The sequence below is a fragment of the Anopheles cruzii genome, chromosome 2 (assembly GCF_943734635.1).
Source record: "Anopheles cruzii chromosome 2, idAnoCruzAS_RS32_06, whole genome shotgun sequence".
Classification (NCBI taxonomy): Eukaryota; Metazoa; Arthropoda; class Insecta; order Diptera; family Culicidae; genus Anopheles; species Anopheles cruzii.
In genome coordinates, this window is record NC_069144.1 from 3,058,077 (window position 1) to 3,079,740 (window position 21,664).

The 21,664-nt window shown below is 53.5% G+C and overlaps 4 protein-coding genes across 5 annotated transcripts; 2 read left to right on the forward strand and 2 right to left on the reverse strand.

Annotated features, from left to right (window-relative positions):
• Positions 1–10,411: 10,411 nt before the first annotated feature.
• On the forward strand, positions 10,412–12,236 carry LOC128269068 (uroporphyrinogen decarboxylase). 2 transcript variants are annotated; one of them, XM_053006414.1, is made up of 2 exons: positions 10,412–10,641; positions 11,027–12,236. In XM_053006414.1, exons 1-2 carry the CDS (start codon positions 10,633–10,635, stop codon positions 12,080–12,082), a joined length of 1,065 nt encoding a protein of 354 aa, XP_052862374.1. In that variant the 5' UTR covers positions 10,412–10,632; the 3' UTR covers positions 12,083–12,236. The 2 variants fall into 2 exon arrangements, with proteins under 2 accessions (XP_052862374.1, XP_052862373.1); XM_053006413.1 differs by lacking the exon at positions 10,412–10,641 and adding an exon at positions 10,734–10,867.
• A 130-nt stretch (positions 12,237–12,366) lies between these two features.
• LOC128269069 (60S ribosomal protein L31) lies at positions 12,367–13,363 on the reverse strand. The gene is made up of 3 exons (XM_053006416.1): positions 13,301–13,363; positions 12,742–12,989; positions 12,367–12,658 (listed from the first exon to the last, which is right to left on the reverse strand). Exons 2-3 carry the CDS (start codon positions 12,963–12,965, stop codon positions 12,508–12,510), a joined length of 375 nt encoding a protein of 124 aa, XP_052862376.1. The 5' UTR covers positions 12,966–12,989; positions 13,301–13,363; the 3' UTR covers positions 12,367–12,507.
• A 349-nt stretch (positions 13,364–13,712) lies between these two features.
• LOC128269484 (uncharacterized) lies at positions 13,713–21,651 on the reverse strand. Its single transcript, XM_053006965.1, has 8 exons — positions 21,348–21,651; positions 20,070–20,239; positions 19,248–19,997; positions 16,519–19,174; positions 16,029–16,450; positions 15,785–15,954; positions 15,521–15,624; positions 13,713–15,451 (listed from the first exon to the last, which is right to left on the reverse strand). The coding sequence occupies exons 1-8, from the start codon at positions 21,649–21,651 to the stop codon at positions 13,713–13,715; spliced, it is 6,315 nt and encodes a 2,104-aa protein (XP_052862925.1).
• On the forward strand, positions 15,866–21,268 carry LOC128267349 (uncharacterized). The gene is made up of 2 exons (XM_053004162.1): positions 15,866–16,003; positions 20,305–21,268. Exon 2 carries the CDS (start codon positions 20,310–20,312, stop codon positions 20,721–20,723), a length of 414 nt encoding a protein of 137 aa, XP_052860122.1. The 5' UTR covers positions 15,866–16,003; positions 20,305–20,309; the 3' UTR covers positions 20,724–21,268.
• Positions 21,652–21,664: the final 13 nt, after the last annotated feature.

The following is a 21,664-nucleotide window of genomic DNA, read 5'->3' on the forward strand; positions in this document are numbered from 1 at the left end:
ATATAAACCCAACACCTGCACCCTGTTCGGGTGTGCTCTGGGTTTATTTCTTGTTACTTTTTGCCCGTCGGCCTTTGGGACCCTTTTTCGGGAAGGATTCAGGATGCCAGCGTCAGCGATTGGAAACCACAAACAGGGACCAACAACCCAGCATTAAAAGTAAAAGGAGAATCCTTTCACCTTCCTGTTCCCAGGCCCCAGGGTAGGGATTCCAATGGGATCGATGCGGTGCACTGAAGATTGCAATCGAGACCCGAGACTAGAATTGAAGGAGGTCCCTCCTTCAATCGAAGTACGTTATTGGCACATTGTTTGCCACACAAAATGCGAAAGAATAGAGTCTCCTACAATCGAGCACAACCTCATTCGAAGAATCAGACCTCAGACACAATGGGCAGGCAGTGTGCCTGCCTTCCCGGCCTGCATTGTGGCCTGCGATCGGTCGTCGACCTGAAATCGGCATTGCGCAAGACGCACCGCGCAAGCAAGTTCCACCCATGCGCTCGGTTTCTTGGCTCGGGCGGGCGCGGTATGTCGACACTCCCAGACCGCACCGTTTCGTCACCCCGAGACACACTTGTCCGATCGGTCCGCTCCAGTTTTAGGCGGCCCTGCGCCTGTTATCAATCGCCTACCTCTGAGATACCTTGTAAGCCTTGGCCTTTCGTCAGCCTGCGCACTTTCAGCGCATTGCGCAGAACGGAGGCCCCTGAAAGGCACTCAACAAACACGGTGCACGTTGACAAACAGTATGGTGGGAGTTCGATGACCCACACGAGAATCAATATCACACACACACACACACGCATGCATTTGGACGCTGTCAACCCTCAGCACCTTAGCAACTGCAGCAGCATCGAGTCCCGCGGATTGCGAAGCGTCCGCCCGGGTCCTTATCTGTGGTGGTCGTGTGATGCAAATGCAGCCTCGTTCTCTCTCTCTCGCTTCCCCTGCGGGGTCTCCATTTGCGCAGGTGATGCCGGGGGCACCACGCAGCTGCAGCTGCATTTGACTTTCACCGCTAGGAACCCCCGGCAAGACTCTACTCTCTCATCGACAACTTTCACCCGGGCAACTCTTTCCAGAAAGGCGACCCCCGGCGGCCAAAGGGTCTGCCCGAGTGCCCGAGTTCGAGCCCAAGCCCTCGCCCGAGCCATATCGCGATTATGCTAATGGAAAATGGTGTTTCAAGATTGCGTGGGGCTCGCTGGAAAAACGTGCCAAATACTTCATTTCGGCAACGGCCTCGGGCCCCGGGGCGAAAAACAAAACTATTAAACCTTTCAGCGCGCCACGTGAGGTATGCAAAACCCTGCGCTGGTCTGTGGCCCGGAAACGTATGGCGGATGGCGGTGATGGCGACGACGAAAACAACCTCTGTAATTAACGCACAGCTCCGTAATCACCGTCCGCCCCGGGTCCACACCATTAGCAATACAAATTTCCAACAACCGTGGGCTGGGGACGGACGAAGGACTTTTCACCACCAGGACCGGCAGCAGCAGGACCTCTTAATGCTGCTCCTGATTTGCTGGCCGATAGGAAACAACAACAGTTTAACACCCTCGAACGGCCTCCCGGCACAAGGCGGCCACCACCGTTCATTTGCCAAATGTAATTAAAATCAATTCCAACATAATACATAAATGTTACTTTTCGCTTTCACACCCCCCGATAACGGGTACCGAACGCGTGGGATGGGGGGCCACTTCGATTGACCTCAATGTTGGGCCCTTCCGGCCAGTTCAACAGGGCGAACGGGTCCCGCAGTTTGAACGAAATTAATTTGCCCACTCTCGGGCTCCTTGGGGTCCTCTGTCGCAAGAATTAGCCAGCTCGCGTTCCCGCGTGCGGCGTTCCCAGGCTTTATCCCTGGGCTTTTTATCCCTGGGCCCGCCCGCGGGTGACGGAATGAAGATCGATTACCAGTATCGTCGCGTACTTTCTTCCGTTTTCCGCGGTGGGAATTAATAAAAAACAACAACAGCACGTACCGAGTTATGTGGCGGGTTGAGCAAAGGACCACCATCGTGTGACAATTCCCTGGATTCCCTCCCAAGGCGCCCTCGGTGGTTAGGACCAGCACCACCACCATCCGCGATTCAATCCGCGGGCGCGATCAGCGGGGACGACCTCGGGGATCGATGAGCCTGTTTTTTTCTTTCTCGCACCGCGCAGAAATTAGAGTAGAAACGGCGGCGGGTTCGTTAGACCGCCGGCCCGCTGCAATCAACGAGTGCCGCACCAGTGCGTCGGATCGGAACCGAGATATAGAGGAAAATCAGCGATAGATTGATTATCCGATACGCAACGCTGCAGGCCGCGTGTGCAGTGCGCGCGCATAAAACCCGCATCCCGGCGCTCCGAAGCCCGTCCGTACGGCGGCCGGGGCATGATGAGGGCTACGACCGGGACCGACACACCGTGCAAAAGAATTTACTTTCGGTGGCTCCGTTGGGGTCTTGGGAGTTATGATGGGCTTTTCACAGTTCAAGCACCCCAATTCGTAATGGTCCCATTGCTTATGAGGCTTTGACAAAGACGGACCTAACTCTGCGATGGCGTTCGATCGAAGGAGGCTTATGGATCGCTTTAGAAGGAGATTGAATACAACTGTCAAAAACAGATTATCCAAATATTAGGCCAATTGATCGGGTTCGTTCATTCGTTTTTACAACGGATCGGTCGATCGGTGCAATCAGATTACGCTAAACGGCGTAAGAAAGCTAGGATTAGTGCTTGTTACAAAAAGTATTTGATTGGTGCACATATCAAAGATCTTTCTCAAACTTGAGATGGATTCTTTTCCGACCGATACGAGACCGATCGTGGACTTATTATTTCGATAGTCCAATAAGTAGATAGATCGAGCTTAATGATCACGAAAAATGTCACTAACGATATTTCAATAACGTAAGTCCATTAAATGATGGTTTAATTTAATAGTCTATTTAGACGTGCTAATTTAACGACCTACAACTTTTGCTTTGAGGTACTCCAGTCAACCACAGACACATTCCGATGCTCATCCGAGAAGTTTCGATTGTCGTGAATTCGCACTCTACTCAACCCCGACCTTTGGCACAAACGTAAAGCGAAAGAAACCCTTCTAATCAGACGTAGACAGATCCAAGACTTCAAAAGAAGTTAACTTGCTAATCTGTTGGCCGCCCAGATTGCGAGGGCACGGAAATGTCATAATTAATGTGTGATTGTTTTAAACCAAGTCCAATCCCCTAATTGGCCCGTTCCGCTAGCAATAGACAAATCGATCCCCCCTAATCCCGTCTTCCCGATCACGCAATGGTCATTGATCAATAAAAATTCTTTAACCCCGAACATCGAATTGGCGGATGTACCGCGACCGTGACTCAATTTGCATATTCCCCGTGTGCGTTGGTTGTTGTCTTTGGTCACCAAGCCGATCGAAGCTACCAGAATAGCGATGCGCAAATCGTAGCGCGCAAAAATCGTGCAGAAAACATCAAGAAGAAGCTCCCCGGGCCGGTGACCATCATACGTGGCCTAAGGGGGCTAATTTCCATAATCGCGAGCATGGCCATGGTGCGTGGTGCGAACGCCACCGACTTGACTTGGGTTGTATTAATTTTGTTCACCTTCTGGCACAGAGTTCGGTCGTTGTTGGCAGTCGCTCGAGCTCGCGCGCGCGCGCGAAAAAAAAGTCCTTGAATTTCTTACTCCGATGATCGTGGCGATGATGATGATGATGGCGGTGATGAAAAAACGGCAAATTGACGGCAAACGGCCCATTTGGCCATCGGAGTCTTAGGCCACGGGGGGGTGCAAGAAGGAGAACGGGGCTTCACCACCACCACCGATCGTTCCTCCATCGTCGTCGAATCAGCGAACGCACAAACAAAGAAGCGCGAAATTTCCCCACCATCGGCCCCCATCATCATCATCATCCGACGCACGCACACACACACACACACACGCGGGCGCAAAGGCGGGTTTTGCGCGCAAAAGACACGCACCGCGAACCACGCGTCGTACGCAACGCGCGATCTTGCAAAAATGGCCTCCAAATGCTCGGAACGGCGCGCGCAAGGTTTTCGCTCCTTCTTGGCGGCGGAGTTTTCGATTCCGCTCCGATTCGATCGTCTGTCTCCCTCTCTCTCTCTCTCTCGGGTCTATCGCGCGATACGCATGTGTGTCGCGCTCGCGTATGCTCGCCATGCTCGACGGCGGCGGCCCCACTCGTTCGTATCACATTTTTCAATTTCGTTTTCGCTTTTTAAGAGAGCCAAGATCGATCGGTGGGTTGGTTGGGAGCGACGGAGCGGGGCACCACTTCCGACACGCAACCGCTTCGGGTTTGTGCAGTTCCAGCACGTCCACGCGCGATGCGAAAATGGTGGTCACATTCGAGAGGGTTGAATTCGCCGTCTTCGCTGAATTGCTGAATTAATATTCGATACGTTTCATTTACGATGTACTAGAAGCAGAAAAAGAATGTTATTGAGTTGTATTGAGTTGTATCGCGTCATCTTTAAAATTCAATGTTAAGGAGCTCGCGGTCCACCGGGATTAGATAAATATGCTCAGCACTTAGCTCGTGCCGTTTTTTGGCTCCGTATTTGGCAGCACACGACAAACCGCACAGACCATTCTGGGAATGAAAATCTATTCCAACGATCGAAAAACACAAGAAGCCAACGAACGCCAGGTTGTCGTCCAGCTAGCCGCTGGACATTCCACTTGCCTTTTTTTCACCAGCTCCAGGGAACGTTATCGTCGTGGCCATTCCGCTGACCGGTTTGTCGGTCAACATCACAAAAAACTGCAGACGACCGGGAACAGAGCAAGGCGAAAGGCGCCCCACGAAAATACCGAAATACGCTATTTACATAATTTGCGGACAGAACGGGAGAGAGAGAGAGCGAAATGACATTTTGCGCACACGCAAATATCCCATTATTGGCGGGGTCCACCCTACACGAAACGAAACAAAGTGACCACCACTTTATCCAATATCAATAGCCCTGAGTGAGCGGAATGTTGAGCCATCGACGGAATGGAGTGGAGACTCGGACGGATCGGCCCGGGCGCCCTGTTGATGTTGCTCCACAATGTACGACATCCTGTTTTTTGGTCCGACCCCACGAACGACAGCGAATGATAATAGGATCCTTCGAGGGGGTCCTTCTAGTGGCGCGGGGTGCACAAAAAAGAGTATTCCCAATTAAACCCTCTAATGGCACGCGATTCACGTCGTCGGTGATCATGTTTTTGCCGTCTTCCCGCCGTCAAAACTGCACTGCACTCGGAGTCCAGCGTTTTTTGGGCTTTTTGGCTGAGGAATAAATTGTAGCCCTCTGCTTGGGAGGGGGCCACCTAATGGAAGAAATACTTCTTCGCTGCCTGCACCACCAGCGCCGGGGCGCAAATCGTTCGCAAGATGGGTCCGAAATTAAATGCAAACCCACGGCCCGGCCACGGACCGTTAGGTTGGTGGTAATAAGCTGATAAGCCTACGAAACGGAGCGCACCCAACGCAGCGGCCGTCATGAAGCGTAACTGCACTTCTCCGGCCTCTCTGATTTGCACTATCAAAACTATAACGGAACCAGCGCGCCAGCATCATCCATTTATTAAGAGGCCCCTCGCCGGCGGCTAACGGAACCACTTGGGCTCTTGAGGGGCTTTTCCTTCCTTCTCGATGGCCCGATGCAATTACGCCTCGAGCCTCGAGTGAGGTGTTTTCCACTTCGACGACCCCCGGTGGTGTGGTGAAAAGCCTGCCGCTGGCTCGTTGCAAATACCAATCATTGCAATAACGGCCCCGACCAAAAAACCGACCCCGAACAGGTGGCTCTCTCCGACTCTGGCCGCACGGGTCAACTTTCAATTTTCCACCATCATTAACGGTGCGGATGGAGTGTTCCGAAAAGTCGGGGTTATTGATTTGGGACCCCGTTTAAGGGGAGTTCACCGCATCGGCAACACCCTTTCGCCGTACCGGTGCAAAAGCTCCAATTTTGCTCTCTCTCTCGAGAGGAGCGAGGTCTGCGAAATTGCATGTCCAATCCGGAGCCCAGTGGCCATCGGAGCACTAGAAAAGTGTTCGGTACAATAGAGTGGTAAAACGAGGCACCCCCCGGGTGACCACGGAACGAATTGGCCTCTGCGCGCAAATCTGGGCACGAAACTTTAAACCCACGACGCGGGCCACGAGGACCATTTGAAAGCCCTAAACCATAACCTCCAAATTGGTGGCGCGTTTTTGCACCGAGATGAGAAATAAAACTGGCCAGGCGAATGGTTATGGTGTGCTCGCGATGGTCAATAAAATAATATACGCAGCATAAACATTATATCACAAAACTAACTGGCGCGCCTGGCTCCGGTCCCGGTCACTTTCCCTTTTTTTTTTGCTTGAGTTTGTGGTCCCAATCTTGGGTTTCACGGCACGGCGTGGCGTGAAATTGGCGTGGCGTGAAATGGCGCGCAATTGCCATTTTCCTTCGTCCTTTAATGAGAACATAATTTTACGCTCGCCATGCCGCATGGAGCCACTACTGGCGCGGCGTGGCACGGCGTGGGTTATGGGTTGTACTTTATGGCCAAACTCTCACTTTCTAAGCAAATACACGTAGCCCCGCGGTGCTATTACGGGTACACGATACGGCCTCGTGTGTACATAAATAATAATCCCTAAATTATGCTGAGCGCGCGCGCGACATTCGCACGGCAAACGGTGATTTTGCAGGCTGCCTTCGCGCCTTCGTAAGGATGATCATTGTCCGCGCTATTTTTGGAACTCTTTTCGGAGGCCCACGGCGACCTCAAGATCCAGATCCCTTGCCCTTGAAGTCACCTTTGGTTAGAATGAGGTCACTGATCGCTTCAATCTGTCCGTCCGTGTGACTTTCTTTTTCTTTTCGGCCCTTCCTTTGGCTTCCATTAGGAAACCTTTGGCGTCGTCGACGTCCCACGCCGCGCGAGATTGGGTTTCGGGACACGAAAAAGGGACACGCATTTTTAATGCACGCAGACGGTTCCAGCACGTACGGAGAAGGAAAAATGAAACGAAACCCTCCGCGGGTTCCGGGGTGTGTGTGTGTGTATCGTTGAGCCACGGCAAAAGGCAAAAAGGCAAGCCAACAGAGGCGTTTCCAGTCGATCGAAAGATCTGAAAGTAGCGATCGCCAGAGCAGCGTAGCGTAAGGCGCCACGTGATGCTGATAAATCTTATCAACCTCAAGTGCGCGCGTGTAGTGATTTATGTCTCAGAGGACGTCATTACGATAACCGTTTTTTAAGTTGCAAAGGATTTACATCTAGCAACACAAGCGTCGCTACGTCGCTGATGTTGATCATAGTAGACATTGCGTACGAGTACCTTTGAGACGCATCCCCTCCGCTTAGATCGTATTTGTTTGAACAAAATAACCAAAAAAGGACTGGAAATCGGGCGACGACGACTGCATTCCAAGCGCGGACACGAAACAAGAGGCAATAAAAACGTCCTTTCACGCCGGCCACGCCATCGGTCGCCATGTTGTTTCTTCGGTTTTGATCGCGCGTGCAACGATGGCGGATCTCCATGATGACGACCTTTACGGCGCAAACGCATCCCCAAACATGGTGAAAATAATATTAATTCCCACCGAAGACACACGAAACCCATCCTCCGCCTCTCCGAGCCTCGGCAGATAAAACGGCTAATGGTCGCCGTGGCCAGCAGAATAAGAATCAGAAAGCGAGCGAGAACGACGAAATTAAAATCTGGACCCTTTTTTCGGGATCGCCGCGACCCCAAAACTTATGCCGCGCGGCCAGCCGCGTTTTATCCTTCGGGGTCCCATAGTCCCATAAAACTGATATTAAAATTAAAACCTCTGTTCGGTACCGACATTCTTCCGCTGGTGTCGTGCGTTTGATTTTCTCTCCCTTCCTTTCGGTTCGCTTCGGCTTCGGCAAGGATGTGGCCGCCATAGAGATGAAAAAAGAATTACGGAGCCGCACCGCTAGGGGTTTTCTAACACCGTAAGACCGACCTGCCCTCGGTGATCTGGGGTGGCAAGTGAAAATGCACTTTCAAACCGAAAAAAAGTGTGCAATAAATGAATCCACCAAAAACCGTGCCTACATTTTATCACCCCAAAAACCGACTGCGTGCGACTTTTCCACCGCTTTTATTAGTGGCCACGCTTCTTTTATAGATGGCGGCCGATGGCGGGCGGGAATGCAAAAAATCCCAGCCGCCCCACCGGAAAAGCTGCAACTCACTGCTGGCTGCGGTGTTGTCCCCAGGCAAAAGGGCCGCCGTTAGCAAAACTCAGCCGCTGAGTGAACGGTTCGGCCGTTGGCCGGTTAAAAGTTAATTAGGGCTGAAGTCAACGAGAAAAGGGGGCCATAAATGTCATAAATATTTACCACACACCCGGACCGGTGTGGCGGCGGAAGTCCCCTGGCTCTCGCGGGCGATGGCCCCGGCGCCAATTCAATTATGTTGTGCCCGCGGAGCGAAATGTCCGGTGGACTTCAATTATCTATTTCCGCGGGATGCACCGCGATTCGGCTTCTGCAACGCAGCGACTGCATCTCGCTTGGGTCGCCATCGTTTTCCCATCACGACGCCATTAGTGGGGCCCTTTCTTTCGGAAGTCGAAATGCTTCTCCTCTTCAGTAGGTCTTCGATGGCCCCCTGCGTCGCTAATGGAACCGCTCTGCAGAACTGTCGAAGCGCTTTTTAATTCGAATGCAAAAACGAGTCCACGGCTCGGTTCCATTTGTGCCGGTGTCATCCTGTCTTTCTTTCCGCCGCTCGTTGCAATCCGTTAATCGATGTCCCCGAGCTCGCGCGTTGAAATGCATTTGCGTGCAATTTTGTCCCCGGCCCAGCCACGTGTGCACACATTTCCCGATCGGCGGATGACACAGGACGTTTTTCGTGCCGCATTTTACATTCGTACATTTAAAAAAGCGTTCTCCACCGGAGCCGCACAGTCGGCCACACAAAACGCAATCATTGGCGATGGACTCCCGCTGCTCCGGGTCCGGGAATGCAATTTAATTGCACGCTCGGATTGCGGTCCCGAGTGCCCCGAGGGCGCGCGCGAACAAAAACGGCAAGCTTTCACAACGGCAGATAGCTATCGGACAGCTATTGGCGTCACAGTGGCCCCGCGATGTCTGGGCGACGGTAAAAACGAACCCGCGACCCGCGGGGCCGAGGTAATTCGAAGCCCCCACGCAAGCCAAGCGCATTAGCTAAGCGCGCAGTGCAATAAAGTGCACAATGCATACAATGCGCGCAATGCAAGGTGGAAACTAATGGAGGTCCGGCGGGCGGTCTGTGATAGGAAACCCGAACCCGGATCGATTCCCGGGCGACGAGTTTGGCGAATAGTTCAGCCGTATGAATAAATGAAATTCAATTTATTTCACATATGTGTGTACCGATGTCTGACCTCTCCTGTTGGCCTCCGACGTTTCGCTGGAATTCTTTCGCACTTAGCCCGGCGCTCCCGTTGATGCTTTTTGGCCATCCGACGTCCGATGCTTCTCGGCTCCTTCTAGCGGCCAGCAAGGTTTCTAAGAAAACCATTCTTTTAATAGCTTTTGCGCGGCACAGACGCCTAGGGCCATCCTGCTGCTATCGTTTCATGTTTGCGACAAATAACGTTGGGAAATAAAATGTATCTCCAGTCCACGGTTCCACTGATGTCGGTTCACAACTCGAGAGTGAAAATAATTTATGCAAAATGTCCATTTCCAGTGCCGCGGGCGCTACGGACCCCGAAGGCAAGAGTTGCGTGCGTGCAGCGCAGCGGTCATTCATTTATGCACCTGATAGGGTCCTTCGAAGTCCTTGACGGCATAGTTTACACAGCAAACAGCAAACAGCAAGCGAACTCCGGAGCAGGATCCTGTGGGTTGCAAATGGCAAATTGAACATGCAATTTGCAATTCGATAGCCCGCATCGACGATCGCCTAATTGGCCAATGCGGTGGTCCGTTGTGGCGATTTGTGGCGTGTGGTCGAGCGTTAGTGTCGTCCAATATTTGCATTTGATTGGACCGATATGATTGGGCCGATTAGCAAAAGACCTGTTCAATCACTTTGCAGCTCCCCAACACTTGCGATAGATTTTCGCTATGAAAGCCAGTACATTTTATTCTGTATCGCCTGTTGCCAAAATATCCCTTAAACGGTCACAAGCTCTGCCATTTGAAAAAAGCCCCATTTTGGAAAGCTCTAGGAAAAGCCCAGCTGAAATCATTTACCATAAATAAATCCTGGAAACTTTTCCTTATGGCGTTTTATAGCGCACAACAGTGGTAAACATCGCCACAACCAAAACAAAGTCACCGGTGACCGAAACGTCAGACGCCGATCGTGACTTTCTCGTTTTGCTCTCGTTGTGCTCCGCTCCATGTTCCTTCCGCTCGTCCTCGTTCCGCTGTGCTGCACCGCTTAGTTACTTTTTTCCTTTTCAATTTCTTCACATCCTGGGCCGGCGATAATCTTTATCGTGCCTTGCCGAGAAACAATTGTGCACCCAACAGGATCCAGCAACAGCAACCGCAAGAGGAAAGCGCGCAACACATATCGCCCGGCGTAGGTTGCTTTGATAGCCCTGACAATTGATCGACCCCCGAAGAATGGAAAAGGTGCGCTCTAATTGATAAGGTTCAAGTAGAAGATCACGCCGGCGCACCCAATCAATTGCCACACCGCCGCACGATGGACAGACTGCGAATGAGCGTCGTCACGAAGGGTGTCTTGTTTGTAATTACGATCGGTGTGATCACAGTTTTGCTTGTCCTACCTGTTTTAATGAAAGAGAAGAATCCGCCTCTTGCATTGCAGCCGATACAGGCTCGAAGAACGAGTGATGTAAGTGGTGTGTATGTCGGCGATGGACGACGACGGCCGGAGGATATGCATTACGTCACGAACTAACACCGGGATAATCGCGGAACTCCACCTAATACAACGAGATTCCTCAGTCTGTTGCACAATCCCTGACACATTCATTTCCCCTCTTTTTTCAAGGAATTCCCGGCACTGAAGAATGACAATCTGCTTCGGGCGGCCCGTGGCGAGACGGTCGATCGGGTCCCGGTGTGGGTAATGCGACAGGCCGGTCGCTATCTGCCCGAGTTCCAGGAGGTACGGGCAAAGCATGACTTTTTCACCGTCTGCCGCACACCGGAGCTGGCCTGTGAGGTGACGATGCAGCCGCTCCGTCGGTTCGATCTCGATGCGTCGATCATCTTCTCCGACATCCTCGTGATACCGCAGGCGCTCGGCATCGTGGTGGAAATGAAGCCGGGAGTCGGTCCGGTGCTGCCCGAACCCCTCGTCGGGCCGGCCGATCTCGAGCGGCTCAACCAGACGGGCGCGATCGATCGGTTAAAGTATGTGGGCGATGCCATTACCATGATGCGTCACATGTTGGACGGCAAAGTGCCACTGTTCGGCTTCACCGGTGCACCGTGGACGCTGATGGGCTACATGATCGAGGGCGGCGGAAGTAAAACCATGTCAAAGGCCAAAGCGTGGCTTACCGAGCACCCGGAAGCCAGCCAGAAGCTGCTCGACATTCTCACCGACCAGGTGGTGGACTATTTGGTCACGCAGGTGAAGGCAGGGGCACAAATGGTGCAAGTGTTCGAATCGAGCGCAGAACACCTGAGCAAGGAGCAGTTCCTGTCCGTGTCACTGCCCTGCCTGCAGCGGATTCGAATCGATTTGCTCCGCAAACTGGGCGAACAGAACGTGCCGGCCGTTCCGATGGTGCTGTTTGCCAAAGGTGCCATGCATTCACTGCCGGAGCAAGCTCAAACCGGGTACGAGGTCATCGGTCTGGATTGGACCATCGACCCGGAGGAGGCACGTCGGCTGGTCGGTCCGAATGTTACCCTGCAAGGGAACCTTGACCCTCAGGACATGTACAAACCACAGGACGAGCTGCGCGAGCTCGTGCTAACCATGGTACGGAAGTTTGGAAAGCATCGGTACATCGCCAACCTCGGCCACGGCATTACTCCGGCGACCCCAGTCGAAAGCATGACCACGCTCGTGCAGGCAGTGCACGATGCACTATGAGGCCACCACTACATCATGTAGACACTATTTTTGGCTCGAAGAGAACCACGTTCCGACCGGCTTGGCCGGTACAAAATTCGAAGCAGATAATTCAATCGGTAAAGAGGATCGGTAATTGTTGCATTTACACGAAAGAAACATCTTGATTAAACAAGTGCCTCGAAGATATTTGTTTTGCGTAAGATTCATTTACTCCGAACTTGCGAACGGAACTGTTTCGGCTTCCAGCTGCATTCCACTGTTCACCACCAAATAACACTACTTGGAAAGCTACACACTGCGGGTTGATTTTAACGAGGGATTCGGCTGGTGGCAATCCCTTTCTTCACCTCTTTATTGACCGTCGCACCGTATTATGGACGCACAAAGTAAAACGCTCGACCACAGAGCCTCACAGTATTTACAAAGCTCCGTCCGATCAAAGCTTAATCTTCCGTCGATTCAACGTTCTCGGTCTGCAGTTCCTTGAACGTGGACACCGGGACGTACGTGACCAGCGTGTACAGCTTGTTGGGCGAGTCCTCATCATCGTTACGGCGACGCGAAAGGCGCACACGTATGCGGAACGGCGGATTCCTGCGAGGGGAAGAGGGTTTGTTATCAGCACGGCACGGTTGACTGAACGGACCATTCCGCCGGCTCCCCCGCGCCCGACTTACCGGATGCCACGGTGCCAGATGGCCTTGTTCAGGCGGGTGTCGATGCGAACATCTGTGGTGCCCATTTCCTTCTCCGCGAACTTTCGCACGATCTTGATCGCGCGCGGGGACCGCTTCTTGTACCCGACCGTGTGCAATCGCCGGTTCAGGTTGATGGTGCACTCCCGTGTCACCACCTCGTTAATCGCCGACTTCGGCTTCTTCTCGCGCTTTGCCTTAACCATATTGGAGGATGTTGCTTAATTAAACTGCAAACGGTTCAGATTGGAAGCAATAAGAATTAAAGGCCCCTTCTGTTTAGCCGCCTGCACCGGAGACCGCAACCGCAGTGGCACATAGATGGATTTCGTGCGACCGATCGACGCTGTTGACGCGAGTGGTTGTAGCCGGGGCCATCCACAAGAGCGGTGTTATCCACAACATCAACTTTCAGATGCCGATTTTCGCTGCGTCGAGCGATCGGACGCTACGATTTCCTATTGCCCCCGCTGCGGTGGCCATCGGTGCACGATCTCGACGCGAAAATGCAACGCTTTTCACACAAAAGCGCACTACTTACAGAGATTTTCTTTTAATTAATCAAAATGTGTCCGCACTCGGAGATGCCGGAAACGAAAGAACGCGTACGTGGAAATTTGACAGCTACTGTCACTCCCGAAACGCATTGTTGGGCGAAACGCAACGTCAAACGGAACGCAAACTTCCGCACAAGGTTCATATAGGATGGTACGGCCGTTTAGAACGGTTGGCGGGGAATTTTGCACCACAAAATGTGCATGCTCTGAACTCGCGGTTAATTGGTTCCTATCTTTATCATGGAACCACTCCTTAAATAATGGAATCAGATAATATCGTTTAATTTACGCTTTTTTATTAACAATCGCATCAGCGGTAACAACCCGATGCTGAACGACAAAATGGGTCGTTCTGCTACGAACAAAAACAGAGAGATATCTAACATTGAGATAAATTTACACAAACACAACATCTACAAAGTCCGTCGACTGCGGCCCAACGATGGCCACAATCTCTTTCCTTGCCGCCCGGAACTTGAGCACCGATAAGCGAACGGCCTGCTGGCGGATGGTGTTACTCGTCAGCACCTCACGGAACCCGGTAACCCCTTCGTACCGGTACACCACCAGCGGGTGCAACCAGTTCTCGGTCAGCGTGTACAGTAGCAGTTCTTTCGTTGGAAGCACCGAAAATTTCAGCTGTTTCGGTAGCTTGGTCAAAATGAGCTGATGCTGCGCGAATGTTCCGTTCGCCGACAACGTTTTGCGCCATATCTCGATCGATCCGTGGTGGGCCGTATTTGGGGTGTGCTCTGAATTGATGGCAAGTAGAAGCTGATTTTCGTACCGCGCCACGCTGAGGTACGATGGATGGGAAGCCGTGATGGTTTGATGATGCTTAAGATAGAATTTCGCCGTACTACGCCACACTTGCACGCGATCGCTATTGTCCAGAATGATCACGTGGTTCTCCAGCGCTACCATCTGCACCGGGGCCAGTGTTTCGTCCAGCTGCCTCACGTCCAGTATGTGCATCAGATTTTCTTCCCTCACGCACCGCACTTCGAAACCGATCTTGCCCTTCGCGTACATCACGATGCAATCGAGCTTGACCAACCGCAGCCACACGATATCCCGGGAGCGGGTACTGTTCATCACGTACAGTGGCACAAACTGAGCCACGCCCGTCGACGCATCCCGGGTGTCGAGTATTTGTTGCGTGAAGGCACTACGATCGGGCTCGTAAAACTCCACGAACAGATGCTGCCGGGATCCGAGTCGGACACGTTTCATGTTAACGATCGTCCTGTCGCGAACCACGATGGAAGGGAAACTCTTTGCCACCGTAAAGGGTTGGGCCGGGTTCGAGGACCAGTGGTAAAAGTCTATCGCAGCAGGCTCGACACACTGTACCACCAGCAGCTCCACTGGCTCGTGAAGCTGCAACACGGTCAGCACCAGCATGCGGACCGCTTTCACGGCCAGTGTTTTCAGACGATCAAAGTGACTAAATACGGGACTCTCGTCGTAGATATTTTCCACCAGCTTCTCGTTGACACTGTTCAACGATCGAACCTGCGAGGTCAGCTCACTGACGCTCGCCTTGTACGAGGTATCCTCGATCAGCTCCGTTACGTTCACCCCGAACAGTAGATCTCCTTCAAACAGTGTTTCCTCCGCTTCCAGCGGTTGCACCAGCGTCACCGGTGTGTTAATCGTTACCGGGCTCTGATCATTACGCGCCACATTGGCCAGAAACCGTGACACATTTTTCCCGTTGATCTTCGATGCGTGTAACGATTCAAAGAGCAGCGGAAAAATCTTGTTCTCACTTGGGAACTTTGTTATCAGCGTGAGCGTACCGTTCACGTTCTGTGGGGCCGATTTCAGCAGCAGGTGATCCGCATCGAACGGTACTCCATTGACCAGCCCCAGCACCTCGACGCCACCCGTAAACACTCCGTCCTCGATGCGCAGTGTTCCTTCGATGGTTTGGTTGCCCTTCAGCCGGAGTGCATTCGCGAACCACTCGTCCATGTCCACGTCCTGGATCGTGCAGGGCGCCGCACAGACAATCCGGTCCACGTGCAGCTCGCGAAAGTGTTTGGTGGCGGTCACATTGTTTACCGGCACATCGGTACGCAGCAGATCCGTTTCGATGTTCAGCCCGTTCAGATATTGAAAGTCCACTCGACCTAAACGACCGACCGGAACCGTGTTAGTGAGCACCGCGCGCACACGCTCCGCAGCCGCAGTCTACGCACCTTTTATCTCGACGTCGTGGAAAAACCAATTACCACTTATTTCCTGATCTTCGTGGTACCGGAACACGTACTTTTCGTACTCCTGGACATCTATTCCCGGAGAGCTGTTGGTGAAAGATTAAAAAATTTAAATACACAAGGTTCCGATATGGTTCTCCGGCTCCCCGGTTCTGTCAAAACAACAACAAACAGGGACTTTGTTTTCGTTAACAACCGGCATCCTTATCCTTTGTGACCGTTATCGTGGCTCGCTCTTTATCTTACTTGCTGGTGCTCTTCAACAGGCCCTTCAGATCCACGTCCCGGATGGTTGTTGCGGCGCCGAGTACGACATCGTTCTCAAACACCAGCGGTGCAGTAATGTTTTGTGGCCGCTTACCACTCAAACAACGTGCCTCCACCTCGCCCCAGTGCAGATGATTGATCGGTTGGTCCTGTGCGAACGAGAGACACATTAGACACCGAATACCGCCACCTCGAAAGGTAAAGTTCCTGTCCGTCCTCTTACATTGGTGTGTATGGCGTTGAAAAATTCGACACTTTCAAAGTGATACTTTCCCGTCAGCACCGTTGGCCGGTGCGGCAGCCACACCTCGCCGTACAGTTTCTGTACATTGTGGCCATTCAAGTGGATAACGGTCGGGGCGTGCTCGAAGTGCACGTTCCCGTGCACCTCGATGTTGGTGCTCTCCGCGGCGACTCCGTCCGACTCCGGTTTGGGGCCAAAAAATTCCATCATCTTCGGAAAGTGAATTCCGTTCAGATGGTTCAGAATGTGCAGTTGACCCTTCACCTGCAGCGTTCCGGTCACTTGCACACTGTCCAGCGTTTGTATTTCGGAACTTTGTTTCAACAGCACGTCGCTGGACAGATTCAGCCCCGAAACCAGCCCACCGACGGTGGACGGTTCGTACGAAATGAGGCCACCATCTGAAATGGACAGAGGGCGGTCATAAACTCGGGAGAACTGAAAAAACCACCCCGCCCCGTGGACTTACGAAAGATGGCCTGCTCGATGTACTCTTCCCGATCCGTTCGGTACGCGTTCTCCAGCACGTGCTGCAACCGGACCCCGTTCACCGTGCCCGATACGTGCAGCTGCTCGACCGCTAGCCTCTCGAACGTCTGGCCCACCGTGAAGGTCTGGTTACCCGAGTACATAAGCCAGGCCCGACAGAAAGCCTCCTTCGGAATCCCGTTCAGGGTTCCCTCGAACAGAAGCTGATTCGCAACGATTTCATTCGTAAACCCGTACGGCCCCTGCTTGACGATCGTCCGGTTATCGCCCGCGGCCAGGATGTGCTGCAAGCTCTCCAACGGCACCCCGTTGAACGTGGAACCCTGCAGCAGCACCAGTTGGCCGACCGACACGTTGCGGAAGCTTTTGGTTCCCTGCACCACCACCGTAGCATCGTCGCCGGGGACGAGTGTGTCCCGGAACAGATGCTCTAGATCGTACCCGTACACGGTGGACGTATTGTCCGGTTGCAGGTACTGCGTGGTGACCGCACCGCCAACGTAAACGGTACAATTTTCAAACCGAACCGGGCCGCTAATGTTTTGCGCCACATCCAACCGCAGCAACCGATCGATCGGTTTTCCACCGAGCGTAATGTGTTGGGAATTCGCTACCGGTGCCACGATGCGCGCGAAATGGATACTGCCCTCGATCGTCTGTTCGGCGTCCCGGCGAAAGATCGTCCGATTCAGCTGGTTCAGGTCTACCTTGTTGATTTCGTTCGCATCGGCCACACCGTCAATCGCGAGATCACCAACGAATGTCTTTCGCCCCGTTAGGTACTGCATTTCGTCCGCATTCTGTAGCACCAGATCCTGCATGGCAAGCTCGTTGATGCGTTCGACGTGCAGATTCTCCACAAACACCGGTTGCAGGAACTTGATCGTCTGCTGTGGCCCGGGTGCTCCGGTCAAACGTACGGCCCGCTCTACCAGCCGCTGCAAACTGTTTTGCCCACCGTGGCCGTAAATGTTGTGCGCCCCCAGTGGCCCACCGAAGGACACGTTTCCGTGGATCGTATAGTCACCGTCCAGCACCAGATCCTGCTCGATCGTCACGATGGGGTTCATTTTGTTCAACCCGTCCCCGTTGATCTTGCCCTGCAGCTCGATCGGACTCAGCAGCGTCACGTGGTCGAACGTTTTGGTGCCCGTGACCGTCTGAGTTTCGTTGCTGGCCAGCAGCAACACCTGCAGCTTACCGTCCACCATCGGAATGTGATTGAGGCGATCGCGCACCTGCAAACTGTCGACCGCGAGCGGTTGCGTGAACTGTAGGTCCTGCAGGATCTGCTGTTCACCGGTCGTGCGGGCCACTTTATCCCACTCGACCCCGGACAGTTTCGCGTCACTCAGCTCAACACTGTCCACCGTGAGCTCCTCGATCACCAGTTTGTCACCCATCATTTGCTGGTCGGTCGCGTCCGCCAGCAGCACATTCTCCGTGAGGTAGCGCGGATCGACACTATTCAGCAGTCCCTTCAGCGTCAGCTCATCCACATCGATCGTATCGAAATCGTTTCCTCCGTACTCATCCGGCACGGCCCCGCGTGCTTTCGCCAGTAGTGTCCGCGATTGGTCCATCATCCGTGCTACCGCTTCGGCATCGGATGAATTCAGTTTGCCACTCGTCAAGCGATTCACGCGCAAATCCTGCACCAACAGATTGCGCGCACTAAATACTTGATCACCGCTCGGTAGCAGCACGTTGCTCGGATGGAAAAAGATCCCATCGATCAGCTTGTTTACGAACAGGTTGCCACCGATGACCACCTTTTTGGCCGTCACCGAAAGCTCCTTCCAGCGCGCCGGGTCGTCATCGGTCAGGAGCAAACTTTCGGCCGCGTGCCCATTCCAGAACCGCACATCACCGATACGATCGACGATCAAGCGATCCACTTCGATGCTGTCAATCGGTTCCGGTTCCTGCTCGACGGCCCCACCCTCCGCATGCCGTTGCTTGTGGGCCGCATTGTTTAGCACCTTCACGTCGAGTCGTTTCATTTGGCCGGCCGGTGCGATCAATTCGCCCACCGCCAGATCACCGCTCCAGCGTACGGTTTCGTTCGTCAGCACGCTGCCGCCAATGGTTTGCTCCACCAGGTCCATCTTTTCCTTCACCAGCTGCACGTACTCATTTACCTCGGCCACGTACGCTAGCTGTGCGTCGTCAATGAGCAGATGCTCCGTTTGGATGGTGCCGGCCCGCACGGATCCCACCGTTGAGTTGTGCAACTCCACGTTCTTCGAGATCGTCCGCACGGCGGAGTCTTTGGAGGCAACGTCCGGGAGGGCCAACAGACGGTTGTACAGCTCCTCCAGATTGACCTGCGACATCTGGTCGTGCATCCGTTCGCACCACTCGATGAAATGTGCATAAACCTGCTGCAAATCGTTCTCCACGCCGTACTGCGGCGTGAACAGGTTGACCGACTTCCCGAACAGATTGCTGTTGGCGATGGCAATGACGCTCGCGTTCACAATGTGCCGGTACACGCGCATCCTGGACACTCCCGCTGCGAAGGCTTCGCCCGTGTAATCGATGCGCGACGGAACCAGCTTCCATCCGTCGTACTCGTAGATGAGCAGAGGCTGTCCGGTGCACAGGACCAGCAGCAGGAACTCACCATTTTCGTGCTACATTCGAAACATTCGGTGTAAAGTTACCACCGTTACCATCCACAGAAAATGCTCAATCGTCCGTACTTACCACAACGGGCAGGAACATCTTCACGCCCGTTAGCTCCAGATTCTGAAACGGCACAAAGTACCCATCAACCAGTTTGTATACGATCGAGTTGCTCTCGAGTTCAGCGCTCGCTGTCGTCGCCGTGCTGCCTGAATCCGTGGCCGTGCCGGCAGCATCGACCCTCGAGTTGCCCGTGATCAGGAAGTGATCGCGGTGCTCGTGATGCTCGAAGAAAAAGTACGCAATGTGCGACACCGAGTAGCTGTAGATCTGCTGGTGTTGATTTAGCTTGAGCGTTTCCGGATTAAGCTGGAAGATCACGGAGTAAGTGTCCTTCCGATCGGCCGACATCTGATTGGCGACCGCCACAAACATTTGCTGATCGATCGAGAACGCCTCTATGTGCACGGCATTGTAGCACGGAATGTGATCGATCACGTCGAAATAGTAACCCGTCCACCGGTACACCGGGCACCGCGCGGCCGTCTGCCGGTCCTCGTCCAGATTGATGTACGTGTGCGTCAGATAGACGTACTTCGCGTGGATCCACAAGTGCACCGTGTTCTGATTCGGTTGACCAAACGTCTGCACAATCTCGGTCCGTCCGTCCTCGTGCACCTGGAACACGGGCGATCCATCCTCGAACACATCCAGCTCGTGATCGTGATAGTTGACGACGGCCACAAATCCCAGGTGGGCTATCGAAATGCAGTCAAAGTGCCGGGCCGTTACCGTCTGGTGTTCCAGGTACTTCTCGAACTTGCCCTTCACCTGCGAAAAAGAGGGCGGGAGTTTTAATGCGCCGTTCTGGTGGAACCCTTGGCCCAGGGCCGGGTTGATTACCCTTCGGTAGAATGACACCGCCGTAGCGTTCATCGTGCGGTTGCTGGATTCGCTCTGGTGCAGGGCGGCCGCGAAAATCGATTTCCCGATGCGCAGCAGGCAGATGTCGACGGGAAAGTTGACCGGAACGTGGCCCCGCTCACGGAAGCCCTTCAGATACAGATAGCGTGCTGGAATGTACACACACACACAATATTACTGAATCTCTAACAAACGCCTTTCATTTTCCCCGCAGACACGATGGACACCACCGAGGAAGCGAACGTGCAGCGGAATCTCCTAAGGCACAATCTACAGCTGCAGCTGGACGAGTTTCAGATGCTGTCGGCGATATTCTGCAACCCGGGCGAGCTACACATGGACGATTATGGCTGCATCGACAACCTGACGAGCTTCGTCGCGGGAGACGCCACGGTTCGGTTGCACACCAAGCTAGACTATCGGTTCAACTTGCCACTGTTGGAACACGAAAAGGTACAGGTGCTGGTGGAACTGCCGCACCTGTACCCGTCCCTGGAGATGCCACGGGTCGTGGTCCGGGCCGCCGTCATACCGCGCGACCAGGAACGGGCACTGGTGGCACGCATCGAACAGTTCATCGACCAAGAGATCGTGGAGCGAAGCGAACCATACGTGTATCAGATCGTTTGCTAGATTCAGGACAACTTTCTGCAGCTGCTCGAATCGGTCAAGGAGTCTGCCGACAACGACTGCCCCCCAGCGGATGCTGGTGATCTAGCGGTGAAACGGGGCACCGCAGAAGCCGATCCACCGGTATTCGAAAGACTTTGGATCTACTCACACCACCTCAAGAGTCGAAGCAAGCGGCAGACGATCGTTAAAACGGCGCGCGATCTCGCACTGACCGGCTTTTCGCGACCGGGCAAACCGGGCATCATCTGTGTCGAGGGACCGCAGCAGGATACGCAAGAGTTTTGGCGCGCCATCAAATCGCTCCGATGGCAAAAGATACAGATCAAGCTGAGTGAAACGTCCGCCGATAGGGAAACCCGGTTCGCGGACGGTTTTCGTGAGGAACTGTTTTGCGAAGCGGATGATGACTCCGACGACGCAGAAGATCACCGGATGAGCATGAGTTTGTTCATGAAATTTCTGGACAAACACGCCTGCGGTCACATCAAGCAGGATCTGTTCGGGTTTCAGAGTTCCGCACCGACGAAATCTGCTAGCTAGTGGTGGTGGGTCCGCGGTGGCTGTGGCTGGCTGTGCGATAAATGTTACCTGTTTCCGTTGTTCAATAAAATACCATTTTATTACCTTCCGCCGTGTCGGCCTCAATGGCGGCATCGTTGGCCTGACGGCGAGCCCTTCCGTGCTGCTGTCGGTGGTCGTGTAGAAAATGCCGCGCACGCTGTTCCACTATGGCCTCCAGATCGTCGTTCGTCGACCCTAAGCTTTGCGCGTGCCGAAGATCTTGCAATAAATTGTTCCGATAGATTTCCTTTAGTAGCTCAAGCTCGTGATCTTCCGCTGCGGGGGTCCCGGCGACGCTCCCAATAATCCCGCACACGATGGGCAGAGAAAAAACGAACAACGAGGACAACCTCCATCTCACGATCATGATGGCGCAAAAA

What these genes read in the sequence shown, in the direction of transcription:
- LOC128269484 (XM_053006965.1), bottom strand. Translation starts at nt 21,651, where the DNA reads ATGATCGTGAGATGGAGGTTGTCCTCGTTGTTCGTTTTTTCTCTGCCC. An exon ending in CGGTGTCATTCTACCGAAGG is followed by an intron (nt 19,998 to 20,069) that starts GTAATCAACCCG and finishes TCTTTTTCGCAG; the next exon opens with GTGAAGGGCAAGTTCGAGAA. An exon ending in CCACGACGTCGAGATAAAAG is followed by an intron (nt 15,452 to 15,520) that starts GTGCGTAGACTG and finishes TCGGTCGTTTAG; the next exon opens with GTCGAGTGGACTTTCAATAT.
- LOC128269068 (XM_053006413.1), top strand. Translation starts at nt 10,808, where the DNA reads ATGAAAGAGAAGAATCCGCCTCTTGCATTGCAGCCGATACAGGCTCGA. An exon ending in AGGCTCGAAGAACGAGTGAT is followed by an intron (nt 10,868 to 11,026) that starts GTAAGTGGTGTG and finishes TCTTTTTTCAAG; the next exon opens with GAATTCCCGGCACTGAAGAA.
- LOC128269069 (XM_053006416.1), bottom strand. Translation starts at nt 12,965, where the DNA reads ATGGTTAAGGCAAAGCGCGAGAAGAAGCCGAAGTCGGCGATTAACGAG. An exon ending in ATCTGGCACCGTGGCATCCG is followed by an intron (nt 12,659 to 12,741) that starts GTAAGTCGGGCG and finishes TTCCCCTCGCAG; the next exon opens with GAATCCGCCGTTCCGCATAC.
- LOC128267349 (XM_053004162.1), top strand. Translation starts at nt 20,310, where the DNA reads ATGGACACCACCGAGGAAGCGAACGTGCAGCGGAATCTCCTAAGGCAC.